At 44.1% G+C, this 27,802-nt stretch overlaps 1 protein-coding gene across 4 annotated transcripts in view; it reads right to left on the bottom strand.

Moving 5' to 3' along the window:
• Positions 1 to 635: 635 nt before the first annotated feature.
• Positions 636 to 27,802, bottom strand: part of Nol10 (nucleolar protein 10) — a 92,295-nt gene continuing 65,128 nt past the window's right edge. For 3 of the 4 annotated variants that reach the window (XM_063261889.1, NM_001014076.1, XM_063261890.1), the window contains 7 exons: positions 25,493 to 25,572; positions 25,189 to 25,287; positions 23,760 to 23,849; positions 14,696 to 14,869; positions 13,896 to 14,143; positions 5,952 to 6,054; positions 636 to 1,436 (listed from right to left, as the gene is read on the bottom strand). In XM_063261889.1, the coding sequence (XP_063117959.1) occupies positions 1,317 to 1,436; positions 5,952 to 6,054; positions 13,896 to 14,143; positions 14,696 to 14,869; positions 23,760 to 23,849; positions 25,189 to 25,287; positions 25,493 to 25,572 (914 nt within the window). In that variant the 3' untranslated portion in view covers positions 636 to 1,316. Of the gene's footprint in view, positions 1,437 to 5,951; positions 6,055 to 13,895; positions 14,144 to 14,695; positions 14,870 to 23,759; positions 23,850 to 25,188; positions 25,288 to 25,492; positions 25,573 to 27,802 lie in introns of those variants that run through there. The other variant, XR_005505511.2, reaches the window with a different exon arrangement.

The following is a 27,802-nucleotide window of genomic DNA, read 5'->3' as shown; positions in this document are numbered from 1 at the left end:
AGCCCTTTAAGGCCAAGGCTGGGATTCTGTTTCCTTGCCTGTAGCTATGTGAACAGCCTCTGCACACACGACACCCTCTGAAACCAAGAGCCAAGAGGAATCCCTTAAGTCTACATTAAGTATGTTGGTGACAGCTGTACCAAAGCAACTAACAGAAACACAGGAATGACACAGCAGGAGACCCAGTATGCACGGCAACTTTAAAATGGGAAACTTTGAGAAAGGGAAGAGGGGCCACCAGGGGCTCAGCCCCAGGAAGGATCTGCTTAAGAGTTAATAGGTAGGGGTGTGTGTGTGTGTGTGTGTGTGTGTGTGTGTGTGTGTGTGTATGTGTGCATGTAGGAAGACAGTGGCCAAATCTACAAATCTACAACACTGACTGCTAACTAACGTGTCCTTGTGTCCTGCCTGGTGGACTCACCACAGGTATGGTTCAAAGAGCTCCCATTCCATTTGTTTACACAAGAAACTCCTGAGCATGGAAGCCAAAGTAAATTTTAAAATTTCCACAGGTAGCAGTCCTCAGAGAAACTGTCCAAATGAAAGCATCCCCTTTTAGAGGCCTTGCCTGTATCAAATAGTACTTCATCAGAAAATAACTATGTAATCTCGTGACAAGCTAAGACAACAGCCAGTAGAGTTCACTTATTATTTATTACCATTGATTTACACTCTTGATATAAAAATAGTTTAAACAGTATACCAAAGGAATACAAAAGCAAGCAAGTAAGCCTGCAAACATACTCATGCACACAGACAGGGCCAATCAGCAGATACCGGGCAAATAAGGGCAGGACTTCACTCAGTCCTGAGGGGCAGAAGACAGTGAGGACAGACTTTCTGGCTGGCATGGTGGTGCCTCCCTTTAACTTCAGCACTTAGGAGGCAGAGGCACGTGGATCTTTATGAGTTCCAGGACACTCAAGGCTACATAGAGAAACCCTGTCTCAAACCAACCAACCAACCAACCAAACCAAAAAACCAAACCATTCTTATAACATGATAATCCGTTGTTTCCAGCAGAAATAAAACTTTTCATTTTATGTAGACCTTTCCAATATTAGAAATGATGACTGCTTTCTCTGATCATCAGCAGGAGAGAAGACAATATTCAAAAGGGCAGTGACTTGGAAAAAGCTCCCGGAGCCAGGGACTACTGGAGCCGGGTAGTGGGCCGGTCAGACCACCAGCACCATGCACACACACACATCTACGTGTAGTTTTAACTACCACACTCCCTCGTCTGGGTGTGATGCCCTTGTGAGAATCCATGGGGAGAAACAGTTTCCAAGTTGTTTGTAGGCTCACTCCTTTGGTCAGTGAAAGGGCCGGCCTCTTCTGGGTCTGGACCTCAGGTGGCTGGCAGACCTACGCAGCTTTTTCCTTTCCTGACGATGCAGTTTCTCAGCCTCTTGTTGCTTCTTTTGCTGTTCAGACTAAAAGAAAGTGAGGTGAGTAGAGGAAAGGGTTTGCTATGACCCCAGGGTGGGGCACAGGGCTGCCAGTCAGTGTGCTATGCACTCAGCATCGTGTTCTGGCTACTGGATGACAGCCCGCTCTGGGGGCAGCAGACAGACAACGAGCAGTTTTCACTGGCAAAGGAGAAATTCTGAATCTCTGGGCAAAAGGAGAAACGTCCATACACCAGCCTGACCTTAAAGTAGAAACCTGGAATGCCTTTAGAGGACTCATGCCTTCTTCTGCACGCACACTGAAAACTGTGAGTTCATTCACACAGACTTAAAGGCAAACAAAGAAATACTGCATTTTATCAAATACCAATCAGACATGTATTTTATCACATACATATCAAAATGTACTATGACCTACACCTGATTGGATAACTCATTAGGACCGGTTCCAAGCTTTTGGGTGCTAGGGAGGGAGGGAGAGGAGGAGGGAAGGGTTGATGAATGGAAGCTCACTGGACTCAACAGGTTTGCTATTATTAACCCTTGGCAGGCTGGCAGGGATGGTTTCCATATGAGTTTTCTTGAAAGGCGCCAATGTTCCCAGACCCCACTTTCTTCCCAATGGCACCCCTACTCAGCAGACAATCAGTGCAGAATCCACCAAACAGAGGAGCTAAGGAGTCTGCAATCTACACCAATGCTTGCTGTTGGCACGTGGATAAAATGCAGGTATTCACCAGTATGTTCCTCTGGAAAAACCATGTGAGTTTAAAGAGAGGGTGTTGGGAGATAAGGGTAGGAAAGCAACTGGTGACCTCATGGCCCCTCTGACTCTCTGCCTTCTTGTGGCTTGGGGTTCCTATATGACACCCAGTCCATTTCTGATGATCAGTACATCCTGTGCATTTTCAAACTAAACCCTGCCCAGCGTGCCCTTCCAACTCAGGTGGAAGCCTTCTGGGATTTGGGGCTCCCTCCCTCACTGGGCGGGGGTAGGGATGGAGATGCAACCACAGCCTCCTGGTTCACTCCTCTGGTCAACATTACGTCAGGCTGGTGAGGTGGCTTAGTAGTGAAGGTATCTGCCATCAAGCCTGGTGACCTGAGTTTGATCACCTGGGGACCAAATGGTGGAGGAGAGAAATAACTCAAGTTGCCCTCTGTCCTCCACATGTGTGACATTTGTGTACACACAGACACTTGTGCAGATAAAAATAAATAAAATGTATAAAAAGATGTGGTATGTCAGTGTAGCCTCTGCTTCCTAAAACACTGACTAGATGCCTTGCCGTGGGCTCGCAGGCACTTCCTCCACCGGAGTTCTTACTTTGGGCTAATTTTGTAAATGTGTCATTTGCCCTGTTTCCTTAGCAGAGAGAAAGGACTGAGCCTTGCGGCCAGTCAGGGCACTGGTTTTCTGTGTTAAAAGGGAGACCCTGGAACCTGGGGACAGCACCTGTCCTGTAGACCACACTGCACATCATCAAGACCCTCAGAGTTAGCACAACTATTTAATTCTGATGAACAAGGCTCTGGGTTTGTTTCAGTGAGTACTTGGGGGCAGGGGCAGAAGAGGGGAGAATATTCTGCCCTACACATTAAGGTTCCCTTAAATCCTCCCCACCCTAAACAGTGTCTGTGTCGCCCAGACTGGCCTCACACTCATGATCTTCCCGCTTCAGCCCAAGTGTGGATTAAGGTTGATGTAGGTGTGCACTACCATGTCTGGTGTATAAAATGCATTTCTTTAGATATGCTGAACCCAGACAGACAGGATGCTAGGAGCTGTGAGGATTTCTGGAGTCTTCATGTGCGAGTGTGGCCCTGTCGTTACAGTGTGAAGCAGGACTGTGGGGGCAGTTCTGGAAGAGGCCTCTATTGTTCTGTAGACAAAGCTCCCCACACACAAGGTCTATCATTAGCCTCTCTCCCCAAGGCTGCACTGGAAGACCATACCACCGTGTCACCCACTCATCAAGATTTACAGGGCAATTAGCTCTTTTCCAAGTCAGCTTTTCTTCTTTCTCCTTGTTCCTGTGCAGCTGCAGCCTGAAGCCCTTGTGGGGAAGGGGAGAGGACAGATGCTAGCTGATGACATAAGCAACAGCTCTGATTCCAGCGTTAGCACACGCAGCCTCCCCGTGAACTCAACGGGCACTGCAGAAAGCACCTCAATTTGCCTCAATGTATCATATACAATGAATATAGAACAAAAAGAAACTTCTATAAACAAATACACAAATATATCTTTAAACATATATTTAACACTGATAAACTAAATGATTAAGAGCATGCCAATCAAGTAATACAACTCATAAATCAATCATTAATTGACATAGTATATTCTCCCAAAGGGTTTTGATTCAGCGCTGGTGTCACTTCAAGCAAGTCTCAGGGTATCTCCTCATCTTTTCGTTTTACCACAAATTTACAAAGTGACATTCAACTTTGTGACTTCTGACTTAACAGTTCTGTGGGGTGGGAATGACTGAGCCGTCTCACTGCCAGAGCTGGGGTCTGTGACCAGCATTCCTCCACTGAGCTATCTCCCCAGCTCTGATACAAAAGCTTCGAGCAGGACAGTTATAAACCTAGTGAATGTTATTAGAAGTCACTGCCAGTCTTGCTGAGTATGGGGTGGAGTTTAGCTGCAGAGTGTTACCTACATATGCACGGACCTGGAGAAACAATAGTAAGCATCAGAAGGAGAGAAAAAAAAGAGAGTGTGAGGGATTAATTAGCATGAGGGGGTGTGCAAGTCCTCTCCTGTCAAGTTTTCCAACTTCGCTGAAAGAACTGACCAGATGAGCAGCCACTCAGACAGCTCAGGGCTCCTGCTTGTCTCATTCTGGGAGACAAGTGGCTATGATTATAGAATGAGAGCAGTGCTGCACTACGGTCTGTTGGACAGAGCCACGCAGAGACACTGTGGGTCTGTTCCTAGAGACGGCTCCTGTTTCAAAGGAGACATAAACGTGTTCCTTATAGATTACAGACAGTAAAGCTGACAATAAGCCTTGTGTTAACAAGTTATACTCTGCTCATTTGATTTCAGAAAAAAAGCCTAACACATCAAGTAGTTTTAGCGTAAAAATTCTGACCTATTTAAGAGAATAAATCACAGACTGACAGAACTGCAAGAACTCCACTGCTAAGTGTATGTTCCTGTGTGAAACACAGAGCTCCTTCTGTGTATATTGTTAAAAAGTGAAGAACATACACTTAAAAAGAAAACCTTGGGGGATTTTACAGCATGTAAGTGACATGTCAGTTTAGAGAAGGAGCCATAGGGGATGGCAATTGTCTTTGCAGTCGCCCTTTTTACTTGATGACTTCATTGAGGGATATGACTGGGAAGGAAAAAATTATCTTTTTGAGAAAAGAGACCATGTTGTGTTATTTGTTAGCTAATGGCAGATACTTAAGCAACTTAGTCCCTCCCACAATATGCAAAAGGCATTAGGACTACATCGTGCTTCAGAAATGGCTCTTTGCCTGGCAGTGGTGGTGCTCACCTGCAATTCCAGGAGGCAGAGGCAGGCGGGTCTCGAGGCTAACCTGGTCTACAGAGTGAGTTCCAGGACAGCCAGGACTATATACAGAGACCCTGTCTCAAAACAGCAGAAACAACAAAACAAATCCAAAACAAACAAATGAGGAAGGAAGGAAGGAAGGGGAAGAGGGAGAGAGAAAGAAGAAGAAAGAAGAAAAGGATCTTCAAGACAATTTAAAACAGATTACTACTGACTGAGAAATCACTCTGGGAAATGCCTGTATTTGGGCAAGCCAGATGGGACCATCGCAAAGCTAGTCACTTCACAGTCCTTTGTAGGTAAGTACTGGGTGATGGACAGAGCTCAGACAGAGCTCTTGTGAAGCTGGACTGCACAATGGGCCACAGAGACCCAGAGGAACATAGGTTGCCAAGCAGGGCTGACTCCAGCATGAGGCCTTTCTCCCATGAATACTCTTCTGTAGCTGTCACCCAGCTGGGGCTCTGGCTATAGGGAAGCACTGGGGTAGGAAACAAGGCTTCCTCAATGAGAGAAGCTTGGGAGAGTGGCCCCAAAGCCATATGCATACCTAGAGCTTTCCTGTGTGGATTAAAATAAAATTGTGTGTAGGGAACCATTTTTAGCTATACAGTCACAAAGGATGTGGGGAGCGGGTGTGGCGGCAGTCCCAAAATGGCGCCCGGGACTGCAGTTAAGTCTCGTGACTAGCACCTGACTTCCTCATACACCTGAAACTAGCCATGTTCATTGTGAGAGCTGTGCAGGTGCACCATGACGCAAGATCAGGTCATGTGACGTGGACCTATGAACTGAGATTACACAGTCTGGACTGAGGAGGCGGAGTTGAGGGAGGATATAAGGGAGTGTGCTGGGGGGGGGGGGAGGAAGAAAGGGAGAAGAAAAGAAAAGAGAGATTGCTGCTTGCATGCAGAAAGAAAGGTTCCTGAATAAACTGCTTTGAGAAGAACGTTGTGGTGTTGCTCCTTTCAGCGGAGACGGAGGTGACAATTGTGAAACTACTTACCCTCTTGAGAGTAAATGTCAACTGCTTGCTGCCAACAGTGGTGTCTGACACACTCAAGGTCCCATGTTTTGCTTCAAGTTTCAAGCGATCTTCCAGAGTTTTGCTGTAGGAGGTTAAAAGAATGACATATTCATTAACATGCTTTGATTGACTATTTGGGATAGGTTTAATCAGGGCTGATCACATGAACACGTCTTTCATGCACATGGTAAACAGTAACACTCATTTAACAGAGCCCAGAGAGTCAGCTGTCCTCAAACTGTCATTTTCCATAAGCGCACTGTAAAAACAGTGGCTGACACAAACACTAATTAATTCAATGGTTATGGACCTCAACCTCAATGGCTGCCACTGAGCTCACTGGATTATATTTCTTTTTTTTTTCTTTTTTTTTCTTTTTTTTGGTTCTTTTTTTCGGAGCTGGGGACCGAACCCAGGGCCTTGCCCTTCCTAGGTAAGCACTCTACCACTGAGCTAAATCCCCAGCCCCTGGATTATATTTCTAAAACCAAAATGCAAACAGTGTTTCTGGCCTGTGGTCTCCTGGGATAGTCTGCAGTGATGGTGATTCTTGGTCACTCTGTATCTAAACCATTGAGGTGGGTGGACATGCGGCCCCTCGTTCACTTCCTACAAGCACCTGGGTGGAAGCTGAGTTCCTGTCACAGGGGTCCCCTGACACTTCTGGTTTTCTACATCAGCCTTGGTCAATCCCCATCTTCTGCATGGACAACTGAACACAAATCCCTCTGTTCACACTGACAGGGAACAGAAACAATTTGAATGTTGGGTAAATTCCACCTGATACCTTTTCCATTGAGACATCTGCTGGTATCTTCAGGTTTGACACTCCACTCCAGAGCGCACGCCCGTACTGAGAGGAAGACTTTGTACTCTATAGTGCAAGCTGGTTTTAAACTCTAGGCAAGCTACTTCAGCCTTCCTAGTTCTGGGACTACAGGAATGCATATGCCCATCCGGGACTGATATCCCATTCAAATTCCAATAGCACTGATACTTAAAACTTACCTGCATGTTACTGAAATGTTTTTATCATAAGCCAGGACATTTAGATCCCCACCCCACTAACTTGTTTTGGAGATCTGCCTGCTCCAGGATGGCTGCAATGCTTGCCTACCCCCAGATGAGATCCTAGAGCACAGGAGAAGGAACCAGAAAGGAAGAGCGCCATTTGCCTTGCAGTTCTGTTTCTTCCCTCTGCAAATCAAGGAGTGCACAAGAACAAAATAAAGCCCAAGGACCTTCCATCTTCACCTTCCCTTGAGGGACCCAAAAACCTGATAGAACTAGGAGCAGGGGCGACTGTGAGAGACATCCTCTGTCCTCTGTTCCCCAGAATGATCTCTGTAACTAATTATGAGTGGATCCCCACTCTTGAGGAAGCTGCTACACAGTGAAGTTCCTTTGCGATTTTGAAACCAATGTTTGATGTTCACACCATGAGAAGCTCACTTCACTTTATAGCTAGCTATCTGTAGCATGCTAAGCACACCTTCGTTGCACAGTCTGAGGCATAAGTGGTTAGCATAAAAGTGGCGCTCTTTTCTAGGCGATAACGTTATTAAGAAGCACTTTTAAAGTACTTTTCATCTTCAAAGTTCTTTACAGACTAACTAATTAATCCTTTCAACATCCCTGAGACAGAAGTATTTATCCTTTATAGATGGCAAAAGGGAGGTAAATGTTAAATGACTTGCCCCAGGCAGTATGTGGATCAAGTCTAAAACCAGGGTTCCAGGAGGGAGTTTACTTTTCAGGTGTGTGTGAGACCATGGATTTACACCTCTCTTCAGAAGACGTGTCCATCAAGTGGTCCTAGTGACAAGCTCCCACATGACAAACTGGAAGGAATTAAAATCCAGTTGCAATGTTTTAAATAACTCAAAAGTGAGGCATGAGCTAACTGCAGTGCAAACTGTCCACCTAGGCAGATTCCTTAGCCTGTTCATGGCTGCTCTCAATGTGAGCTTCAAAGTTAACAGGAATTCTGAACTATGGAGCCACTGAGACAAAGTGGGCCACAGAGAACCTTAATTTGGGAAGTAAAAGACTTTTCAAGTCAATTGTGGGAAATTACTACTCTTTAAGAACGCCCTGACTTCCTCCACAGTAGGGCACATAACTGCCTTCTCCCAATGTTCTCTCCTCCTGTGCCTGTAAAAACTTGTTCTGTCTAGGCTGCTCAGAGAGGCAAGCTGAGTGTTAGGACGAGCCATGGCAGAAGATCAGAGACAGCTGGGGATGGTGTGCAGACTTCTACATTAAAGCAAGCTCCCCTCCTCTCCCTTTGAAAGTCAGTGTGTGGCTGCCACCCGGCAGGTCATCGTCTGTTGCTTGAGTGTGACTGGTCAGAGAGAACTGCAGCAGCAGCTGGTTTCCCTTCTTACCTCAGGCTCTCCTTATCCCCCACCCCAGGCTTCAGGTCTGGGGCGGAAGGTGACAACACATGACATTTTCTAGTTGGTACAATTATGTATTTCAGGGAAAAAATGTAAACAGGACAAGTTAATAAAAACATGATGGTGACTACAAAGAGAAGACAGAGAAATAAAGATTAGAAGCTGAGACACCCAGCTATCCAGGGTAGAACAGGAAGGGAAGAGCCTACACGATTAGTAAGGATTCCTTAATATGAAAAAGGAACTGGGCATAAACTACAAGGGGAAAAAAATCAAATGAGATATTTATTAGCTGCCCCAGGAAAGGAGAATGACTTACTTCTTTGAGGCTTAAAATACACACTTTAAAATTTCTTTAATTAGCAACATTTAATTAAAAAATCACTCCTCAACCAGTTTTTATTAATCCCTCTGCAGGGGAGGGCAAGTTAAAGAGCAGAAGGCAGTATACCTCACTGTTCCTCAGGACAGACTCTAGTTACAAGGCAAATGCAATCCAAATATAAGATGTAAACAGTGCTTCAGTGTTTAAAAGTGCAATGTTAGGTATTCCTAAATAACCAACTTTGGGGGCTCATTGGTTAAGAGCATTTTCTGTCCTTGACGGGGACCCAAGTCTGACTCCCAGCACCCACATCAGCAGCTCACATCTAACACTGCAGTTCCAGGGTACCTGACACTCTCTAGCCCCTATAGGTATGCACATAATCATGTGCATAAACTCAGGTAAGCGCATGTACATATATACTAAGTAAGTCTTTTAAGTAACTGACAAAATTTTCTCTTTCCTATAAAAGTTTCAATGCTCTCAATATTACTAGTTTGCAAATGGAGCTTCAAAAGCTCCAGTGAGGGTGATTAATTTAAGCAGCCAAAAAAAGTGTGATGCTCTCAGCACACTTAACCAAACAGATGTATGGCTTTTATCTGACTCACAAACATATTTTCCCTGGGATTCTACTTCTTACTAAACATATCTTCATACTAAACATATCTTCAGCACACTGAAGTCTTTCACATCACACGAAAGGGCTAGCATCTTTCAAATCAACACATACCACAAGCCCAGACTTAGGTCTCCACTTGTCTATGGGATACACTGGGAAGACATAGGCTCTGTGGAGTTCATAAGCTGAAAACCCAGCTCTATACTTTGAATGTCAGATTTGCTTCACTTCACAGGGAACATGCTAGACACTTCAAGGCTACCCTCGACTGTTTCAGTCTGCTTTTGGATTTAAATCAGTAGCCAGTGTTATAGTTGGTGTCTGCCTTCCCCCCACCCTTGCATAGCCTTTTGGGTGGTAACTTGGCTCTGGGTCTGCCAGCTCCACTAGCCTTTGGCCTTGGGTATGGTCTAGGCACCTGGACCTTTTTGGGGGTGAGGGGTGGTGGCAGCTGTCTTCTCAGACTCTCTGACAGTCTGAGTACTTGGGAGTACAGTCTCTCCCATACCACTGTTTTAAAGCTGAGATACTTTGCTATGGGTTTCTGAACAGGACCCTTTCTGCTTCTATGACTTAATTCTACAATAAACACACAGTATTGTTATATAAAGTGTTTGTATTGAGGGAAGGACTGATGAAGACAGATGTGATGATGTTAATCTCAGCTGGACAGTTCTCCATGGCTTTCCAGGGCCCTGTGGGACCTGTCCCCACCCCACTGAGTGCTCAATACTATACCTTTCAAAAGGCCAGTTCCAACAAGACTCTCACAAACAGTTTCTTGAGTTTTCCCTCAATCAAGCCCCTTTCTTTTCTCTCTCTTCCACACCTCTCTGACTCAGAGGATATCTGCTAGTATAGGAGTAACAGATATGTGTCCTTCCTTCCTGTCCTCAGGGTCTAGGAGGGTCTTAGCTCATTCATACCAGGCACTCCTTGGATATTTGATGAATGGATAGTGGGTGAATAACTCAGAAATACAGTTAGCAGGGTACAAAGCATGAAAGTTTGTATTGAAAAAGGAACTGGGCATAAACTACTACTATTTATCTAAAACCTGCTGACTACTGACTGTTTATTTTCTCTGTTACAAAAATAATTTTCAAGCTGGGCAAGTCTGAGTGAATATTTCAACACAATACATCTCATTTTGATGGTGTCTTTTCTGGATTGCCTTGTGGTGACTCATGGGATAAACATAAGGAGTTATTTCAGTTCTCTGAAGGATAATGGTTCAATGCTTTACTAAGCAGTATTAAAATCTGCAAGCCCAGGATTTGCCACAATAATCCAGTCAAGACTAGCACTCAGGAAAATGCTTTTGCCAATGCTAGCCAGCCCCACTGGGATAGCCCTTTAAGGAGCAAGCACTTAGCTCTTCTCAAAGGGACTCTTACTCACTGAGAGTGCTGTCCTGCAGGATTCCCTCAGCTGTAGCTTATTTTTGTTTAAAAATGTTTAGTTTATTGCATTTCATTTATTAGTGTGCAGAGAAGAGCATGTGTGATAGTCAAATAACTTCTATAGCTATTTCATTCTACCACGTGGGACCTGGACCAAACGCAGATTGCCAACGAGTGTCTTTACCCACAAGGCACCTTGCTAGACCTGCTGTTTATTCTTAAAATTTTTAAAATTACACAGACAATCTGCATGAGCGTGTGCTGTATGAGAGTGAGGCTGGAAGAGGGAGTCAAGTTTCCTGGGATCTGGAGTTACCCATGGTTGTGAACCTTCTGATGGTCAGTGCTGGAAATAAACTCAGGTCCTCTTAAAGAAGAGTAAGCTCTCTCTCCATGGAGCCATTTCTTCTGCTCTATTGAATACAAATCTTAAAAACCCCTAAAAACATTTTTAAATTGTGTTTTATGTTTATGAGTATTTCATCTTCATATATGTATATGTATCATGTGTGGACCTGGCTCTGTGGGGGTCAGAGGAGGGCATCAAGTCCCCTGGAACTGGTGTTTCAGATGGTTGTGAACCACCATTTTGTTGCTGGGAACTGAACCCTGCTTATTGAAAAACAAAAAACAAAAACAAAAAACAGCACATGCTCTTAACTGCTGAGCATCTCTTTACCCTAAATACAAACTTTTATCCTGTTTGTTTTTCACAATATCCAGCTCCAGCCCACAGGAAGAATGCCAGTGAGCTAAGTCATACTTCCACACCCCACTCCCTCCAGTGGCCTAATTCCTATGTTTACACTGAAAACAACCACTGCAGTTTTCTACCAGGAAATGATGTTTTCTGGAGAAGACCGTGAAGGGGTAACTGACAGTCTCTCCATCCCAAGCACTAGTTGGGAGCACATGAAGCAAGACAAATGCAGCAGAAAATACATAAAGAAAAGCAATCTGCAGCAGTGGCCCGAGAGTAACACCGGACAAAGCAAGGTGCACAGTTATGGTGCACCTACCCTGCAAAGCTATTTAGCAGTTTCTCAAAAGGCTAAGGACAGAGTGGCAACAGGACTGCAATTCCACTCACATGTAGGTGAGAACACAGTCAGCCTGAGCTATGGTTAAGCCTCAGCCAGTTTGGGCTCTCTAGATTGAGACTCTTGTCTCTAAGAAACCAAAACTAACCAAATGGATGCCCCAGACAAAACTCTATCCATGACATACTCTCTCTCTCTCTGTTCTCTCTCTTTCTCTCTCTCTCTGTCTCTCTGTGTGTTCTCTCTGTCTCTCTGTGTGTTCTCTCTCTCTCTCTCTCTCTCTCTCTCTCTCTCTCTCTCTCTCTCTCTCTCTCTAGCTTCTTTTTCTTTTTCTTTTTTCTCGGAGCTGGGGACCGAACCCAGGGCCTTGCGCTTGCTAGGCAAGTGCTCTACCACTGAGCTAAATCCCCAACCCCATCTCTCTAGCTTCTTTATAACACACCTTTGGTTAGCTAGAACACATGTGTTCCTAGGCTCTGAGTAGAAGGAGCCGCACCCAGCATGTGTCAGGTTAGCTGTTGAAGTGTGAAGATGAGAAAGACATGTCTGAACCCCAGAAGCAACACTGATGCCTTCCCTACCCCACCTTCTCCCCTGGACCTTTGTAAAAATCACCTTTTCCTGAATGGAAAACTGGGTGCTGGAGAAAGAAGCTCAAGAGGCAGAGTGGCACTGGCTCTGCCTGACTTCTCCAGCCCCACCAGCTGCTCCCCACACCACCTAGAGCGTCCAACGTTACAGTCTCAAGGGGAAGAGGCACCATCTGATACTTGACAACTGAAAACAGTGTAAAACAGTACGACTTTTCTGAGGGCTGATATTCTTTCATTATGGTGAGTATCTGTTGATACTCTGAGTATGAGTCTCTACTGAACCATGTCAATAGAGCATATGAGGTGGACCGCCTGAGAGCAGCAAGCATCCCACAGCCATCAAAGCAACAGCATCTCCAGAACATGCTGTTTCACATGGAAGTTCTGCACCCACTAGAACGAGCTCCTCTCCTCTCTCCCAGGCCCTATCCCACTCCTCCTATCTCCCTGCATTTGACTAGTCTACTGATCTTCCATCTCTCCATTCAGTTGTAAAGGACATAAAATTTCTTGCAAATTTTTTGAGTAAATTTCTAATAATCAGGCAACTGAGCTAGGGTAAGGTGTTTGGCATGTTTGCCGTGTGTGTGTGTGTGTGTGTGTGTGTGTGTGTGTGTGTGTGTGTGTGTGTGTGTGTGTGCGCGCGCGCGCACACACATGTATGCAGAAGCCGGAGGCCAAAGTTGAGTACCCTTTTCAATTACTCTCTACTTTTTAAAATTAATTACTTACTTACTTAATTAATTAATCGTTTTTGAGACAGGGTCTTTCTGTATAGCCCTGGAATTTACTAGGAGCCTAGGTTGGCCTTGAACTTGTAACTCTCCTGCCTTTGTCTCCTGAGTGCTGGGATTAAAGGTGTGTGCCACTCCACCCAGCTTCTCCTTTTTTTCTTTCTTGAGACATGATTTCCTACTGATTTGGCTAGACTGACTGGTCAAGTCCCAGGGATCAGTGTATTCCCAGAAAGGATCAACTGCATCCAGCTCTTTTGCATGGCTGCTAGGAATCAAATTCAGGCCCTCACATTGGAACAGCAAACACTTTACCAATTGAGGAATCCCACAGTCCTTGGTCTGGTTGTTAAGCAGAGGTCCTGTTACCTATACTTCCAGGCCTCAAAAGTGATGTGAGGAAGGAGACTGGAAAGTCGATGCATCCTGGGCTTCATAACAAAACCTTCTCAGAACAAACTAATGAATTAAACACCACTTCTGTTCAGAGGCCTTTGCTATGCTGTTTGACCTGCAGGGTGTGAACAAAGCAAGTACCTAAAGGCTGGGCAGCCCAATAGTAAACACGGGACAAGAGTGTGGCTTTTAGAGATTAAAAGTGTTCTAACACATGTTAATATATGAAGACTTCAAAGAGTTATTTAAGGAGCAGCTAGGGGCCAGTGGCTTTACCATGACTTTCCTGCTGGGTTGGAGGTGGGGCGTATCCCCACCCTCTCCTCTGGTACCTAACACCCAGAGAGAATAGGTGCCATCTCGGGGTAGTGTGTGAGGAGGGAGCATGGCTGGATTCCACAGGCTACTTACTTCATCAGTTTCTGCTTGGTGGCGGACTCTTTGAAGCTCCTGAACTCTTCGCCTGCTTTGATCTCGTAGAACTGGGGCTTCAGGACTGTCTGTTGGTCCTCCTTCAGTTGCTCCTGCCGCTTCACTCTTTCTTCCTGCTGCAGGAGTCTGCGTTGCTTCCTGACTTCTTCAACCCAATCTTTTTCATCATCTGAACTCTCTGAACTTTCTGCATCACTGGGTTTTCCTTCCGGTTCTTCCTCCTCTTCCTGAAATCAAAAATAGCAGAAAGAGCTCTTCCCCCAGCCAAACACGGACTATTAGAGGCATCAGCCCATCAGAGTACGTGACAGCTGCTCCATGGAGCATCGGAAGAAATGCCTTTAATTAATAAGATACACTCCGGGCTGAATGTCAAGCAATTAGTATGAAACTAATTACCTCTCATGTATAATCAGAGGCTTTGTAATTCACAGAAACTGTATGTCAAGAAGCCGAAACACACAGTATCTGGCTTTGTGAAATGTCATGTTTTTCCTCATTTGAGGCTCTTAGATTTTATACAGAATACACATGTGCACACACATACTCATGTGTGCACTTATGACATCAGAGTAGAAGTAAGAGTGTCCAGTGGAACAACAGGACTAGCAGGAGGAGAGGGGACAGAGTGGAGGGAAGGGGGTCCCAGCTCAATGTAGACTGGTGTCAAAGTGTCCTTATGCAACACAGTGCAATGTATACCTCAGAATAAAAGGTTTTTTAAAACAGGCAAACAGAAAGAAGCTATCCCCATCTATTGGCCGACAGGCAAGCCTTACATTCTTGAGCTGCTCCTGCTGCTCCAAGAGTCTCAGCTGCTTCTTCCTCTTCTCACTAATCCTCGAGACAAGTGGATTGAGAAGCCTGAACTCTTCACTGTCTTCATCCACCTGGAAGTCGGGGTTCTCAAACATAACTTTAAATCGATCGTCCGTGAGGATATTAGGGAGGCTCTGCAGGAAAGACAGGGATCAGTATAAGTTAGTATCAGAATTAAAAAAAAAAAAAAAAAAAAAACCAAAATCTCAAGATCAGGTAAAGTTCTAGGTAAAGGAAAACTTAAATCCAGACTTGGTGGCCCACGTCTTTAATCCCAGTGTTTAGGAGACAGGCATGCAGATCTCTGAGCTCAAAATCAGTTTATGGAGCAAGTTCCAGGACAGCCAAGCTTAGGCAATGAAGGAATTGGAAAACAGAAAGCTGGTGACAATGTAATAGAACAAGGGGCCCATGTTCCAGCCCCAGCAAGCAGCAGAACCTGATAGCTTTGGCCGCATGGCTTTAGCTTTAGAGTCCAGAATAAAGGGGGCGACTGGGAAAACTGATGCTGGTTAGCTGGAGCTAAGAAATTAGTGGTGATTAAGAAGAAACCAGCATCACTGAGGTGAATCTTCTGGGAAGTGTTTTCTGAGAGCATAAAGAAGCTGTGTTCCAGAGATAGCCAAGGGTGTATTTCATAATGTGGAAGAGTCACCTGGCTGGGACTGGTTTTGAAGGCATGAAGGGGCCATGAAGAGCAGCTGAGGCTTGCCACTGTGAGAGGCCACGTTAGGCCATTAGTGAAGGTGCAGCCTCAACTACAGTTGATGGCCTAGGACTGAAGGGGTCATGCAAAGTAGTTGAGGCTTGGCATCGTGAAGAAAGCCTATCAGAGGCTATTGGTGAAGCCTAGTTGCAGTGGAAGACCCCAGCATATTGGAGATGCCAGTACCATAGGATGACCACCAAGAAGAGCAGTGGAGTGGATCAACCTGAGCTTAGAGTGCTACAGAGGGCAGAGCTGGAGAAGTGAGGTCAGCCCTTTGGAGGAGCCCAGATCATGTGTGGTTCTCAAACATTAAAACAAGAAGCTGCAACACTGAAGTTGTCTTGGAGACTCCCAGATGTTGGAGATGCTAGAGTTGAGGTCTATCTACTGAGAAAATCTGGTAACAGGGAGTGGAACCAGTCCACGTGAAAGAAGTTTGTTGCAGTCAACACAGATGAAAAAACAGCTGGAGATCTGAAGACTGCTTTGACATCAGACATAGAAATGCAGAGTTTGGAGTTTGCCCAGGTGGTTTCCGGTCTTGCTTTGGAGATTACAGTTAAGTGATTGGATAAATCTCAGAAGAGATCTTGGGCTTTGGACTTTTAACACTGATGAGACTGCTTTAGACTATGGGGACTCTGGAAGTTGGACTAAACGTACTTTTTTATTATGCTATGTTTAGGTATGGCCTCCATAGTCTGAACAAGCCTATGGGGGCCAGGGAGTGGAGTGTGATGGTTTGCCTATGCTCAGCCAAGGGAGTGGTACTATTAGAAGGTGTGGCCTTGTTGGAGGAAGTGTGTCACTGTGGGGTGGGCTTGGAGACCCTCCTCCTAGCTGTCTGAGGATGTCAGTCTGTTCCTGGCTTCCTTCAGATGAAGATGTAGAACTCTCAGCTCCTCCTGCACTATGCCTGCCTGGATGCTGCCATGCTCCCACCTTGATGATATTGGGCTGAACCTCTGAACCTGTAAGCCAACCCCAATTAAATGTTGTCCTTTATAAAACTTGCATTGATCATGGTGTCTGTTCACAGTAATAAAACCCTAACTAAGACAGAGGGATTCTGCATATGTGTACACGCATGCACGCATGCACACAAACTCACTCTCATCAGAAAATGGTTTTACAATACTTAGTCCATAAGGTATAACTATTAACATTATAAAATGTTCACAATGTCTTTAGAATCAATTTCTAGAACTTTCTGATTGATTCTAGGTTTTACTTTCCAACAACAAAACAAATTCTATTGATACATTCTGATTGATAATTCTTGGCCATTACATATAATGATCTAAAAATGAATCTTTGAGCTAATATTATGCTTACTATATAGGAAAGAATTTTTTTCAACTGATATTTTTACTGCAAAACAAACACAAATAACCCAGTATTTTTCAAGGAAATACATAAAATTTTAAGATATGGCTTTGTTTGAGTCAGGGTTTCTCTGTGTAGCTCTGTCTTTCCTGGAACTCTCTCTATAGATCAGGCTGGCCTCAAAGTCACTGAGATCTACCAGCCTCTGCCTCCCAGGTATGAGGACTAAAGGAGTGTACCCCACCACCAAGCTAGGATATGGCTTAGCTACCATATTAAAGTAGACTAAGAAAGCTATCCAGTGCCACCTCCGCGTGGAAGGACTTGTAAGTTGTCAGTCAGTGTGGTGGTGTGGCTGGCAGGTGCAGTTTACTGTCTCCAACTAAGGAACTACGGAACTCGACTAGGAAGCATTCTAAGGATAACCCGCTGGTTTTCTGCCTTGGACCAGGGATTATTCTTCACAGACACAGTACAATCTCTACATAGCAAAGCTTTGGCTATTCAGATTCATTTGTACAGCTCAGAACTGACATTAAATTCCTTTTTATTTGTACTGTTTTAGGTAGCGAGCTTCCTAACACGTATAACAAACACGTTTGCTCACTGACTCAGATGATGGTCATTTCACACTCAGGGCCTAGAAGCCAGTGGAAACCAGTCACCCAAGAATGATTATAAATCAGAGTGACAGCCTAGAACAGAGCAGGGAAGCACCAGCCTACTTGAGATGGCTCTCGCTTCACCAAACAGACCTTATTTCACTGGCTGGAGCTCCACTTCTGACCTCTGTTCTGAACGCTGCATCTGTGTAGCAGCGCTACATAAAGCCATGGTGAAGTATGGCCTGCTTATTACTTGTATGAAACTATAAACTGATAATCTCTTAACTAAAATTCCAAGAGATACAAGTTCAAAAGTCATCCTTGAGTAAATATCATTTCTAAAATAGACCAAGGAAAGAAAAGTCCTAGTGTCTGACCCCAGCTTCAGAGAGGAGAAAAATACGCAATGTGTTTGTTATAAAGTTCTGTATGAAAAAATGTCCAGAATATATAAAGGGCATCCAGAATGTATGAAGGATGGTCAGGTGCATGAAGGAACTCAGAGGAAAAAAAAGGAATCTAATAGAAATATCCAAGATGGTATCCTGGGGAGACAGCACCAAGGAGACCTAAAACCAAATAGGTTTCCACAAGTAGAAGTTTGAAGAGAAGGGCTGAATGACCAGCAGTTAAGAGCACGTACTACTCTAGCAGAGGAGCTAGGTTCTGTTCCTAGTACCTACACTAGGCAGGCAGCTCACAATTAACCATCTGCAACTCCAATTCCAGAGGATCCACATCTTTTTGCCTCTGTGTGTGCATGCATGGTGTGTGCATGCATGTGTACGCGCGCACATACACATGCATGCATGGTGTGTGCATGCATGTGTACGCGTGCATATACACACACACACAATAACATTTTTTTAATAAAAAAAAAAGGTATATGAAGACAGCATTTCAACTGACTGAGGAGTAGTGAATCATCTGACAAGAGCAGACCGGCAATTTGGGAAAGATATCTTAAAAGACAAAAATTAAAAATAATCAAGGCAGACTATAAACATTCTCAGTACTCTATGATTGTTCTTCCGAAGACCTGGGGGTGCCACTATTCAGAGAAGGAGGCAGGAGAGGCAAACATGATGATAAATTGGAGAGGTAGCAGCCACATGGTGCATGGCACAGGGCTAAGAACAGACTAGAGCTATTACAAGATTCAGAGGCATCCTAGGAAGTGATGAAGAGGTGGGGCCTGGACTAGAGTGATGGAAATCAAAGGGTGGGACTGATTCCACCCAGGGAGCAATCCCTGTGAAACACACTTCTATGGAACTAAAGCAGCAGCAGCAGCAGCAGCAGCGGGATGAGATGAGAGAGCTAAGGCTTAGACATGGGGTTGGAATCAGCTTTTAGCTGCCTGGTAAGTGGGCAGACATTGGGAATGAGCTTAGAGTCACACTAGGGCATCAGGATAAAAGGTGTGGGCTAGAGCAAAGGGCAGGGAATGATGTTGTTCATTTAAGACTACGGATGACATAGACATCATCCACATTCCAACAGACACCAGTAGGTGTCTTGGGAGTAGTATTTCACACAAGGACTCAGGAGAAGAGGGGGCTACCAGGGAAATTTTGGAGTCACCTGTAAATGTGAGAAAGGTGTTATTAGCAATTAATCAATATTTCAGGTCAAAAGCCATGGGTCTATTAGGTTAAAAAACAAAGAAGAAAAAATTTTAATATCTTGCTATATTTATTAAAATTATTAAATTTAAAAATAACAAAGATATGTTGTTGGTATTTAAAATTTTTTTCTTCCCATTAATTTACAACAAATAAATTATCCTGCTTAAAGACAAGAATGCTTTAGATGAATGATTATAAAATAAAAACTCCTTTGACCCATCTGTAAAAGTATTTCCCCTAGGGACTTTGCTTGTCTAATTGCTTATTTTCACAGCTATCTTAAAAGAAAAAGGAATAAGATAGTATGTTCTTGAAGTGGTTTACAAGTGTCTGGCTAGTGATCTGTCTTATAAATATACACACACACATGCTTACCACTTGCTTCAGTGTTTGGAAAACATGTGAACAGCACTACCTCAAAGCATCACTTCTGTAGCTCCGAGCAGACACTTATTATTATCTTGTCCCAATATAGAAACATACAAAGACTATCTGCTACTTAAAACCCTGACTCTCTAGGCCCACATCTTAGCCTACAGAAGGAGGGAGGGGAGGTCTCGTGGGTGTTGGGCAGGTTGTAAGAGAGGGAAGTGAACAGTAACAGGAAGGCTGGTGTGCCAGGGGGAGGTGCTCTCCCAGCCTACAGGTGACAATCCTCAGGCTGCTGAGCTGGAACCCCACCTTCCAGCAGGAAGATGCATAGACCTGACAGTGCTGACATGGGTACTCCCCCAAATACCGCAGCTTGTCCTCTCCTCTGTATTCTCATGTAGCTCTCTAGCTCCCTATCCCGACTATGATCAGATAACCAAGACCATGGCAGAAAATAATAATTTTTTCTTCCAAGAGAATTCCCTCTACACTAAAGACCTAGGTTTCTAGGCTGAGTGGCTCAGCAAGCAGCCAGTGATCCATGTATCTGGACCAGAATGCAGCCAGGAAGGCACCTAGTATATGGCACGGTGGTCACGAGAGCTTTGCCAAGATACTGCCTCTCCTACTTCAGGAGTAAATCCTCTCTCTCATTGCTGTCTGGAGGGTGCAGGCCAACGGAGTGTGAAGCTGCTGTAAGAATTTGTGTTTTGTATTTACCCTCATGAGCCTCACTGGGCACTCATCTGGTGAATGGAAAGTATTTAGGGAGAAACTACGTTCCTTCAGAAACCCGGGGTTTTTCTAATTCTTTGACTATGCAGAGAACATTCCATGTAACAGAGCAGGGAGATCCCAGGATTTGAAGGTGAGCAGCCCACAAAGACTTAGGAGTGAGTTCTTCAGCAATGCACAAACAAATATATCTGAGCTACACAGATTCTTGCCATGAGGTCCAGACTTATGGTACGAACAAGGGGCTGATCAGTGATCATGACATGGAAACTTGAAACGATTTCCAAACTGCAGGGGAATCAAAATCATGTGAGATGACCCGGCTACAAATAGCACTTACACAGTCACGACACTGCAAAACTACTGCCCTTAACAACAGGACTCAAATTTCAGTGACTTCTGAAATGACTCAACTGTGGTATCAACATGAAGTATAAACCTGCACTACTCTGATGTGAACAGGAGCCAAGCTCACAAGCAGCAGTCACCACGGCACCAAGGTGCTTCTCTCAGTGCTCTCAGGGATGAGCCCCTGTGGTCACCAGTTTACACAGTGCAGGAGTATGGCATTGCTAGCATTTACAGCCCCAATTAAACCTACTTCACCAAGTTGGTAATTAATGAAGAAAAAGGTGACAATGTAGCAGAGGGACGGAGGGGGGAGGCAAGGAGGAGAGGAGGTACAGAAGAAAGAGCTGTGAGTGGGAAATGGGACACTGCCACTGGCTAGGACTTCATAGATACAAACTGAGAAACAGTGTGAAGGGAATGTCTCAAAATAAAATAGTAACAGAAGGTAAATATCTCACTTGCAGTGACACCAGCAAAGCCCTTCCTCTAAAGGAACTCTCAGAATGGCTAGGATGGGGCTGAGTTGCACAGAGCTTTCCCAGCGTACATGGGACCCTGGGTTTAATCTCAGCACTGCAGACATGAATGTGCTCTTGGAGATAGTTAATGACATGAGTAGGGCCATGGACGAGACTTTGAAAAGCAACAATTTACTAGGGCAAAGGAAAACACTGAGTCCGTATAAAAAAGTGTGGGAGGAGAAGATAGCAGGCATTGTTCAAATTATTCTTGACAGTCTTTACAAATCAGTAAAAAAGTAAAATACTAGGATATTTTCTACTGTTTTGATTAACAGTACATTTAAAAGGCTTCGATTGCCGATTTTCATTTTCCTAGACCAGGGAAGAGTTCCTTAAGTTCTGAGAAAACCGTTAGGGGAGGTGCAATGGTAATTCTTCACTGAAATGAGCAGTGCTGTGTGTGCGTCCAGCTTTCCAGGTCATTTCTACCACTCCATACTACCCTGCCTCCATCCAACCTCAAAGTCTCCCAACTGCAGGGCTGAAAGAGATGGCTCAGTTGGTTAAATATGTCCCCAGCACCAACATGAAAATCTGAGTATGGTAATGTGTCCCTATAATCTGGGCACTGGGGAGGTAGAGACAATCAAAACTCAGGACTCACTGGCCACCTAGCCTAGCCTAATCCCAGGTACCAGGAGACAGTGTCTCAAAAACCAGTATGGCCAGCACCTGAGGACTACAGGAATAAACATGAACACACATACAAAGACCCTTTCTCCAACACACAGTGTTTCCCAAAGGGAATGTACCAATTTCCACACCTTCGTCACTACAACCTGTAAGAAGGCTCTGTCATATGCCATGCTGCCTGTAACAGCAAAACTGAGCTTAGTACCCTATAGCATGGTTATGCCAAGGATTCTGAGACAAAGCATACCTGAAATGCTTTCATCTACAGTCGAAATTAGCTCTACTCTCTTCCTCTAGGAGCTTCGGGAAAACAGTACAATGATCACTTCTACATGGCTTGTAAAATGACACTATAAGGCTGAAAAAGTCATAGGCTAATCATCTTCAGACTCAGCTAATAAGACCAATGTAAGTGCTCTGGGGAGATGGTCAGCAAAGCAGGAAGCCACGTATTTCCACCCTGTAGGTACACACACTCAGAGTATGCACACTTGGTCACACACTGGCATACACTGCTACATTACAAAAATGTGAATTTAAATGAGTAAGCTTGCTCAGATTGGTTTATTATTTATGTAAAGGACAGGGAAACAGAAAACCATCCATGTATTTTACTTTAAAGGGGCTTCGAGGATTTAAATAATTTACTTAAAGAATATAATAGGCTAGGATGAAAGGCTACTGGGAGAGGCTAAGGAAGAGAAGGCAGCAAAGTGAAGCATCTGGTCCAAACCCCACAGAAGTGACAGTACCAAGATGGACCCTCCCTGTCCTTATGGGTTACAGGTGGAAGTGAAGCTGAGGGAGCCATCTAGCATCACAGACAGTGCACAGCCAGCCTTAAATAAGAGGCTGGATTCAAAGGAACCAACTCATGCAACTATAGCTTGCTGTCACCCACCTGACTGGAGAGTAAGGATAGGTTACCAGACGAGGAGCCTGGTTGGCCCAAGGCTCCTCCTGGTCCTGCATGCTCTCCTGTTGGGAAGGGTTTGGAGGCAGTGAATACTACACTGGTTCTCTGCATGTCTGCTCTCAGCAGATGAGGAAACAGGACTGGGGAGGACCCCAGAGTCTTCATAAATCTGGAAAAACTAGGCACAGCTTCTCATCTCAGGACAATATTATGCCCTGTTCGCTCTTTTATTATTTTGTGGCTGGTCCCCATCTACCATTACCTCAGAAAAGGCAGGCAAGTAGGAGCTATAGGACAACATGTACCCTCCCATAATGCCATGTCAAAAACAAAAGGCAGTTACTTCTAGAATTTAAAAACTTTTAACCAGAAAATCCTACAAAATCATGTAAATCAAGAGGTTCAAATTTTCATGTTCATTTTCAGAACATCAGTGAAACTGTCCAGGTCATCAAGGGTGTTCATGTGGTCAACTGAAAAGTCACCACATGCCTGAAGGGTGTCACTTTAAGGAAGCAATGTGTGCTGTTCATGACATAATGGTGGAGTCATGAGGGTGCCCAGGCCACAGTGGGATGGACACAAGCTGGTGGTACACACGGTGTGGGTAGAGTAATGCTGAATGCAGCAGTTTTGCCGTAGACTGTCTAGTCTCTGACCACACTGAGCTAACAGATGCATCGCTGACTGTCCGTCCAAAGCTCACGGTGGGTTAACCCAAACGCCAGCCTTCCCTGCCATACACACGGGATCCTGACCAAAAGAAGCAAACTGTTCCTGAGCACAGAAATACATTCAGCATAAAACAAATGGAAACAAAAGCAAAAAAAAAAAGAAACAATAAACCTAGTCAGTACAGAAAAAAGCAACAGCAATTGAGCAACAAAAAGATTAAATTATAACACAGATTATGTAGCCATTTAAAATACAAAGAATTTAACAAAAGGGGAAACTATCACTGTTATCTTCAACATACACATGGTGACCTTGCTAATCCAGTGTAAACCTTTAAGGGGTTGGCAGAGAGGAATCATGCTTTCTCTCTATAGAGTGTGGGGGTTGGCTTTTAACTTTTTTCTTCTTTTTTCTTCAAATTTTCAAACTTCCCATACTGAGCAAGTATAGGGGTGGGGGAACCCCAGTAATAAAAAGATACACATTACTAACTACCCATGAACTGAACTGCAAAGAAACTTACTGATACTTTCTGTGCCTTACAACATCTTACCTTAACTTTCTTTTTCAGTGTCGATTTCTGCTTCTCCTCTTCCTCTTCAATTAATTTAAGTGCCAGTTCTTTGTTAACTTTTGGAAGTTTCTGGTAAATAGATGGAAATAAGGTACACTGAGATAAGTACACTTGACATTAAAGGCCAGCAGGTCTGAGTGGTGTAAATTCACGAAGGCCAGCTCAGTCCTATTTCTTAGTTTAGTGTCCATGGTAGGAAAAGAATTATGCAAGGAATAGCAGCAGGTGGGCCAAATGGCACAGAACTGTAGCCTGGCCTGGTGCTGGGAGCATACACCCTTCCCAGATCACCAGGAAGCTGGCTGCAGAGGGCCTGGGACCCTTGGAATTGCAGCCACCTGCCTGGCTTGCTCTCTGCTGCAGTTGTGGGAACCTCTGAAACGCTTCCTGCTCTGTAATGAATTCTTGGAGTCTAGATGGGAGCAGAAGGACTCTCAGATAAGCGATGGGCTGCCTACTGTCTTCCTTCACACTGTGCTCATTTCTGTACTAAGTAAACTGTAACTCGGGCAGATGCACACTCACCATTTCTGCTGCTATAAACTCTGAATAAGCTGTGGAAATAGAACAAGCACTGAGGTCATCGCAGGAAAGGCTAGTCCTTTTGTTGCTGAGAGTGTGTATATCACATACACATTTTAAGCCAACGTTCAGTTATAAATATTTTATCAGTGATTTGACTTAATGGGTGGGATGCTACAGAGCCAGGAAGGCAGGAGTAGGCAGACAGGAAGCTCCTCCCTGTCTGCTCATGGTCTGACTGGAATAACCAACAGCAATTCTTTACCGGGGGAATAGCAGGTGGCTCTGGAAGCAGTGGTATTCACCAGTGTGCAGTTCTCAACACACCCAGGATCACCCTCAAATCTCTTAGGAGTCTGGATCCTCCTGCTCCCACACCTTTCTTGCCACCTGGGCCTAAGTCACCATCCCCCTTCTACTTCAGTGCTTCTGTCTTTTGGGTGCTCTATGCCTGGCAGACACTAAATTCTCTCCATCAATACAGCTAGTGCTGGCTGTTTCCTGACTCTGTCCACTAGCATCCTGGGATGCACAGAACCTGAGAATCAAGCATACTAGGAGGAAATGGACATGGGCAGATTTCTAACATCTGTCAAACTGAAAACTGCCAGAACTGTCAATCAGGAGTTCTCAGTGCAGCCCACAGCAGCTGCTGTAGATCAAAGCACTAACACCCAGTGTCTTTGCCTGTTCATTATTATCAAGTACATTTTATTACCCAAACACCTGACCACCCACCCTCATGACAAAGTACACCAAGAAAGCAAAAGGTGTGAACTAAAAGATGGAAATTCGTGGATATGATGGCAGACTTCTTCAGAGTAACACACCAAATGAAGATTAACTATTTTCCTCTGGTAATCACAATGATGAGTAGAATCTTTACCTTTAACTGGACTCTCTGTGCACGTGTTTCTTCTATTTTCTGTCGAATTTTATCTTTCCTATATTCTTCATAAGCAAATGGATTGACCATCAATTTCACCTTTTCAAAACAAAAGAAATTATCAGAATCAGTATATATATATATATATATATATATATATATATATATATATATGCGCCATGACTATTGTACCAAAGAAAGCGGATCCCTCACAATGCAGTAGTATGCTTTATGAAGGCAAAAGTAGGCAGAAGCATCTATGGACGGCTTACCAACACCTGAAATACCCGTTGCCCACACTTACCTTGTGGTAGAGTCTGATATCCATGAAAAACCCATGCATATATGCTCGGAGGAAAGGTGATCCAATGAGATGTGTGAGCCCTGCCAAAGTTAACCAGAAGAGGGAGGTCTTTATGACGTCTTCATTAAAATTTAAGTTCTCCCTTCCTTCTTTATTAATAATTATTTTATGTGTATAGGTGTTTTGTCTACATGTATGCTTGTGTACCACATGTATGCAGTGCCTGTGGAGACCAGAAGACGGTGTTGGAACTCCTGCAACTGGAATTACAGAAAGTTGTGAGTAGCCAATGGGCGCTGGGGATTGAACCTACAGGAGCCCACTAAGCAGATTAAGCAGCTCTTAATCATGGAGTTCTCTCCAGGCTTTAGAATTTAAGCTTTTCTCAAACAACAATTTAATTAAGATACGGTTCCCCTTAGAGTAATATAATTAAGGACTGTTAATCTTGAATATTCATGGAGAATATTCAAGTAAATCCATTAATACCATTCTCCTTGTCTTAAATGTCATGTTAAGTATAAAATAAGAAGGAAAAGTCTTTATTAACTATGACTATGGTAAAGAGGGTTCTTTATAATAGTGGTTCTTAGGTTTTGAAACAGACTCTTCATTTATTTATGGAGACAGGGACTCTGCATGTAGCCCTGTCCGTCCTGGAACTCTACTCTCTAATGTGTACTCTAATTCGGAGTGATCTGCCTTTGCCCCACCCCTAGCCCCTGCTGAGTGCTGGGACTAAAGGCTGGCACCACCTGCAGGGCTGGAGCCCTTTGATTTGAAAGCAGTGTGCTGGGAATCAGCAGTAGGCTCCCAGCTTTATACAGTTAGGTGGGAATGGGGAAGCAAAAACTGAGGCAGTGTTGTCAACATTTCCAGAAACAAAAGACAATGTCATAGCATGGCCTTCCCATGCACAAAGCTGACAAACTTAACTCACATACACAATGCTCATGCACATCAGGACCATCCCCGGCTGCAGAACAGGTCAGGTGGAGTACTTCTACAGCATGCACAGTCTCAGCATCACCTACGTCTACATCGCTGCCAGTGCAATACTGGAGCTCAGTATCAGTTTGTGCTCGGGAATCTTCTCTCATGTTTACATGATTACATTTAGAATAGGAATACAAGGGCTAGCTAGTAAGAGGATCAACAGGTAAAGCAACTGACGTGCAAACCTGATGACCTGAGTTCGAACCCTGGGACCCACATAAAGGAAAAGGAGAACCAATTCTATAAAGCTTTCCTTGATCCTCCACATGAATGCCACACACACACACACACACACACACACACACACACACACACACACACACACACACACACGTAGTAATAAAACAATAAAAAATTTAGACTAGGAACACATTAACTGTAGACATACATATATAGGGAACACATATGAACTCTCTGCTGTGTCACAGAAATTTGCTCTTTTAAGAACATGTTTTATGTGTGTATGTGTTTGTACATGTGTTAGTGCAAGTGCCTGTGTTGAAAATGTCGGATCCCCTGTAGCTTGAGTTATTATAGGTAGCTGTGAGCTGCCTGATGTGGGTGCTCGGGTTCTCTGCAAGAGTAGTAGGGACTTTTTAGCTGATGAGCCATCTCTCCACTCTCTAGAAATTATTGAGGCGCAAATATTCAGAGAGAAAAAACATGGATGTCATGAAACGATCTATCTTCAAAGGAAACCATGTGTGATGCGTGAAATACAGCTTTGGTGTAGTACCAAGTCATTTCCTTCCCTTTCTTTTCTTGGTGGTGTTAAAGACTGAACCAAGAAGAGCTCTGTGCATGGCAGGCAAGCTCTCTGGCCCTGAGACAGCCTTTTACTTCTAATTCTGAGTTATGGTCTCACTAAGTATCCCAGACAGCTTTGATTCTGTAATCTTTCTACCTCAGATTTTGGGGTGAGACAATAGGTCACAGGCTATTTCGCTGCTGTTCACTATTAACTTCCATATTTAGACCTGAAAATTAGACTGAAAAAGAAAATCACATGGCAGTTTAAAGTTATATGCATACAACAACAATAAGAGAGAAAAATTAATCTTAGGGTGTTCTTCTATTGTAACTACAGGAGCTAACATACAATTTATTCATGTGTCTGCATGGACTTAGCACCCAAAATTTTCTTAAAGTATGTGGTCTGATTAATTACCCAATATAAAAGTATTTGTTAATGATGTCATTTGAAGGTCTTTAGGAATTGAGGGTCTTGCTCGTTAGTGATGGGTCTCACTACAGGTCTAAAAGCCGTGAGTGTGCTCAGGCACAGAACGCAAAATCTACACACCTTGATCCAAA

This window comes from Rattus norvegicus, chromosome 6 (assembly GCF_036323735.1).
Source record: "Rattus norvegicus strain BN/NHsdMcwi chromosome 6, GRCr8, whole genome shotgun sequence".
Taxonomy (NCBI): Eukaryota; Metazoa; Chordata; class Mammalia; order Rodentia; family Muridae; genus Rattus; species Rattus norvegicus.
Note: the sequence above shows the minus strand (reverse complement) of the source record. Positions and strands in the feature narration are given on the sequence as shown.